Source organism: Papilio polytes, unplaced genomic scaffold (genome assembly GCF_000836215.1).
Source record: "Papilio polytes unplaced genomic scaffold, Ppol_1.0 DF823912.1, whole genome shotgun sequence".
Classification (NCBI taxonomy): Eukaryota; Metazoa; Arthropoda; class Insecta; order Lepidoptera; family Papilionidae; genus Papilio; species Papilio polytes.
The window spans coordinates 753,051-758,145 of record NW_013525292.1 but is presented as its reverse complement, the minus strand read 5'-3'; the positions used below and the strand labels follow the sequence as shown (position 1 = coordinate 758,145).

Here is a 5,095-nt window from a genome sequence, read left to right as displayed (position 1 = left end):
TAACTCGCTGCTAAAGTGTTTGTACCTCTCAAGGTGGAGTAGGGCATTGTGCGTAGGCGCGTGGTCGGGCACGCCGGCGCTATTGCCGGGCACGAAGTTGTCGAAGCAGCTAAAACTTTTGTACTCTATCCTGTTAGATACATACAAACGAATTCTAAAATTTATTTTTAAAGTTTAAAAAATGGTCCTTCGAGTCGGATTTCATTTTTAAGCTATGCATTTCGTAGTGAACATACCTAGAGGGTCTCACAACCAATATATGTTTGGTAGGGAAGCTGTGTCCGAGGATGCGCGCCGTGTTCTCCAAGTTGTATTTTAAATAGTTTCGATAATCTCGATGCGCTTGCATTATTTCAGGATAATCCTGTACACATATTTTCATATAGCAACCAATGTACAAATAGAAAATATAATGTACCAAAGCAAGTTCACCTGTACATCCCCACCAAAGAAGACAAGCGCACCGAGTTTTTGTGGGGGTGTGACGGGGCGGGGCGCGGGGCAGAACACGACGTCATTGGCGCGCCCCTCCAGCCCCACCACACGTCGCAAACGCAGCGGACGCATTTGCCACGTTAGAACATCGATGCTACAAAATGCAAATCGGACAAACAATAGTATTGCTTTAAATTAAGACCAATAATAAATAAATAAAAAGCAATAATTCTTTATTTAACCATAACTATTTTGTATAATACAATTTTGTACCAATGCCTATTAACTTCTACCTAAGGAAAGATTTCCTTTTATCTACAGTAAACTAAATAAACAATAAATAATACAAATTAAATGGATAAAATAATTTATTAATATAAAATTTATGATAATACCTTACACATTATAAAGTTTAGATTTAAAACAAATGTGACTTCTTAACATTACAAATTTGACATAGTAAAGTATTTCTAAAAATAAACATATGTTTATTCATATAAAAAAATGTTCATTTATTCTAGATTTTTAATTCACATTACTTTATATGACGTGTTTGCTTCTGATGGTAATATTTCGTATCATTCATACATACAGTAATCTTTAGTGTGATATCATCCAAACAATTTTTGAGATCTTCTCTCAGTTCCCGCACCTTGACTCTCACATCCTCGCACATCAAGTTATAACACATCGCAACAAGACCCATACCCAGTAGAACATATATGAAATTAATAACCAACTTCAAATGAGAGCCTCCTGCTGAATCCGTGATATTAGCTCCAGGAACAAAGTCACCAAACCCAATCTTACACAAACTGATCACACAGAAGTATGTCGAGTCTAAATAATTCCATTTCTCCCAAGCACCAAACATAATTGTTCCAGATAATATATAAAAAGATATCACCCAAAGACAAGCTGTCGATGGTACTGTAATTTTACGTTTAATCTGTTGTATCTCTCCTTCTTCAAACATAGCATCTTCTCGTCTGCTACATTCATGAGCAGTTATATAAAGCCATTTAAATGACTGTGCAAGAACTTTGCCCATATTGCAGAAATATAAAATATATATCGGTATACCAAAGCATGCATAGGCTATAGTAACAATTTTACCCCAAACAGTCTTTGGTATTATATTTCCATACCCAATCATCGTAAACACTGATAATGAGTACATTAGTGCTGCAGGAAATGACCAGATATCTTCTGCAGACCTGCCATTGTAGCCTGTATGTACTGCTCCTGTTATATTACTCTGAAAAACTTTCAGCACTTTGTTTATATTTATTTCCCAAGCGGTCTCATTGAATATGTTATTGTTTACGGTTATATTCCAAAGTTCCTCTGCGCAGCTTTTTCTCCATTGTTTAACATTTTCCAACTGCTCATCAGGACTATCTTTTTCTATATGCATAAAGCTAGCTGCACCTAGTATAGCATAGCAAACAACCAAGGCACCGACACCCACTTGTGTAAACATAAAAGCAATGAATTTTCTTAGACAGTCTTTAATTTTCTCTCTTGGATCACTTCCTGTAGTGGATGAGGAATCTTTACTTCTAAAAGATCCATGAAGACTTGAATGTTGGCGATCCATTATCACTATTTTAAACTTTGATACTCGCGATAAATAGGAACAAATTGGAGAAACGCGTGAATAAGCGAATCGTGAGTTATTTTTAGATTCAATTGGCACGCAGCCAGAAACAGCTGTTGATTACAAAACATAAGCTGGACTATACTGGACTGGATTGAAAAATCATACTTGATAAACTACTCGATAAAATATTAGCTCTTCGAAAGGGAAGGAACAATAAAATCACTTCGGTTTTAACGCAAATGTTCTTTGTGTACTAAATGCTTTTGATTTAAATTTTTAATGTAATTAAAAATTCAACGTAAATTTATAGTAAAAATTATAATACTTACCACGAAATAAAATAAGATAACACTATCAATGTCTTTTCATTTTTCAATAACATGTATTATAAAAATATGGTGATACCATTGTTTTATGCTTATTTCAACATTTGCTGCAGTTTTGCTTTATTTTCATGAGGATATTAATACAACCAATCAAGAAGCTATTTTTAAGTCAATATTTTTTCTGAATTTCGGGATTTTGTATCTTTTTAAAAAGACATTTTGGTTTTTGAAGTTGACGTTGACAATTGAGATTTAGAAAAGTGAAAACGTCTGAAAACAAATTAGCAGAAGAATATGAACGAAAGTATAAGTTTTGGAACTTCTAAATAATTCAAAATCAAACTTAAACTGTCATTACAGCAATGTAAAACTACAATCCCTGATTTAGTTGTTTTTATACTATTATTCATTTTAGTATGTTAAAGTGAACATCAATATATCTTTTTTCAGGTCTTACAGTTTCATCTTTAAAAGAAATTGTATGCTAAATATATTTGTTATATTTCCAGTACTATACTACAATATTTGACTTACTTAGAACTAAAGGTATTTTGCCATTTTGTAGAAATCTCAATTTTTTTGTCTTTGGCGTAACCGGTTTCAAAATCGATTTTTGTCACACATGCAAAAACACCATACACACAGCTGTCAAATCAAATGCAATATTCACACACACATTCAAACGTTCACACGTTTTCTTGGCGTTGTTTGTCGTCCGGTGTTAAATTTTTAACAGTTTTATCTTTATTTCATAAAATGTAACGTTGTGCTTGTGTCCGATGCCCATCTATCAACTTTCATCCAATATTGTGAGTGTAAATCATAAACTTGTACGAAATATTAACGTTAAATAATGATCAAAGGAGAAGTTAATTATAAAGAGCTGATTTTCGATGACAATTGTTTTTCACGAAAATCGATTTCTGTGTATAAATGTGGCGCTGTAGAGAATAAAATATTTCATCCTGATGTGACGAAGTTTTAAAATCGAATATATTAACGTTTTATTTTTTCTTTTGCATAATTTTCTGCCAAGGTCGCGCTTAGCACAAACTTAATCAATGCTTATTTCGATTTTGTCATATTTTTATCAGTCGAACTTTATGAACTCCATTGATTTTTATTAGGCAGAAGCCAGTTTTATCATCGTGGCGATGTACAAATACGACTCAATGAAATGCGTTGCCTTCAACTTATGTAAATTATTTTTGCAAGTTTATGAATGAAATTTGACCTTGCTTTCAATCGGATGGCGTTAGCCGGTTACATTTTAAATGATTAGGAATATTTCCACTTTTATATATCATTACTTTAATAAAACTAAATGTGTTACTATTTGTGAAACTTATAAAGTAAACATAATTGTTTCCAGGCCAAAAACAATAAAAGAAACATGTAGGCGCGAACAATAGGAGAATAAAATGTTTGCAATAGCTGCATTATGTACATCCATATGACATAGCCATAGATATATGCAATAAATGGATCACACTTAGGAACACAATAATGGCTTCACCCACCCATTTGGATTCAGCTAGCAAAACAGAGCAGAGCAAAAAGCTTACCACAATTGAGATAGTTGGAGGCATAAATTGTCACATCTGCCAGTCAAGGTTCCAGAACAAAAAGGATTATGACACTCACTATATTAAACACGAGAGCAATAATGCAGTCATAGTGTACACCTGCGTAGTGTGCAACCAGAGCATCTCCGGCTACCCCAGCTTCCGAGGACATTGTTACACCAAGCATGTCATAAAAAGTAAATTCAAGTAAGTTATGCAAATAAATTATCAGAAATGTTACAATTAAGTCACATTAGACGTGGAAAACTGAAAAGCGGAGAGTGTGGGAGCTTAAATTGATATAATACATCTTGTTTTAGGTGCGACCATTGTAATAAGGAGTTTTCAAAATTTATAGCTCTAAAAGAACATATCAATACACAGCATAAGTTTAATTGTCGCTCGTGCAACAAAAAGTAAGTTCTCTGTTTTACTAAGTGGGTTCTAGTTTATTTTTACTTTACTGAAAAAAAAAATATTTTTAATTTTTTTAATATCAGCCACTCCGTGAAGGTTTGCAAATGACCCATCCGACCACAAACAACAACCATGTCTCATGCTCATCAGTAGATGAGCATGAGACATGGTTGTACTACTAGTACTACTAGTACTATTCCATAAATAACCACATGTCAAAGTAATACAAAATAAATTATTTGTACATCCACAGTTTTAATTCAAAAAAAGAACGGCAGATCCATCAGATTGTTCATAACACCGACAATCCGCCGTACAATTGTCAGTCGTGTAACAAACAAATCAACAGTGTGGACAGCTGCGAGGACCACATCAGTCTACATTCCTCCTTCATATACATGTGCCCTATCTGCGGTAAAAACGAAACCAAGAAACATGAAGCAGTTCTACATCTCAGACAGCACTTTAAAGATGAGGATAATGTTGAGACAAGTTTAAATGGTGAAGAAATACCTCCTGATGATATCATAGAAAACCTTGGTGGTATATCTTGCTGCATCTGCTTCACCGTGCATAAAAACCGTTTGGCTTTCGACGCTCACTTCTCTCTGAAACATGGCGATTTAGACATTGTGTACACTTGTAATAAATGCGAAAAGCAATGCGAAAAGTACTCCATATTTGCTAACCACTGCTACTACCATTATATGAAGAACAGATTCAAGTAAGTTTAATGTATTTTTATTTCA

At 33.9% G+C, this 5,095-nt stretch overlaps 3 protein-coding genes across 3 annotated transcripts in view; 1 reads left to right on the top strand and 2 right to left on the bottom strand.

Moving 5' to 3' along the window:
• Positions 1-2,606, bottom strand: part of LOC106102640 (UPF0565 protein C2orf69 homolog) — a 6,005-nt gene extending 3,399 nt beyond the window's left edge. The window contains exons 1-4 of the mRNA XM_013282180.1: positions 2,368-2,606; positions 433-589; positions 237-364; positions 5-130 (exon numbers count right to left, since the gene is read on the bottom strand). Coding sequence (XP_013137634.1) covers positions 5-130; positions 237-364; positions 433-589; positions 2,368-2,420 — 464 coding nt within the window. The 5' untranslated portion in view covers positions 2,421-2,606. The remainder of the gene's footprint in view (positions 1-4; positions 131-236; positions 365-432; positions 590-2,367) is intronic.
• On the bottom strand, positions 898-2,349 carry LOC106102750 (TWiK family of potassium channels protein 7). Its single transcript, XM_013282319.1, has one exon. It carries the CDS (start codon positions 2,033-2,035, stop codon positions 971-973), a length of 1,065 nt encoding a protein of 354 aa, XP_013137773.1. The 5' UTR covers positions 2,036-2,349; the 3' UTR covers positions 898-970.
• Positions 2,607-3,041: 435 nt separating the features above from the next.
• The window catches only part of LOC106102639 (zinc finger protein 112-like), a 5,376-nt gene continuing 3,322 nt past the window's right edge, over positions 3,042-5,095 (top strand). The window contains exons 1-4 of the mRNA XM_013282179.1: positions 3,042-3,173; positions 3,737-4,136; positions 4,250-4,345; positions 4,600-5,070. Coding sequence (XP_013137633.1) covers positions 3,871-4,136; positions 4,250-4,345; positions 4,600-5,070 — 833 coding nt within the window. The 5' untranslated portion in view covers positions 3,042-3,173; positions 3,737-3,870. The remainder of the gene's footprint in view (positions 3,174-3,736; positions 4,137-4,249; positions 4,346-4,599; positions 5,071-5,095) is intronic.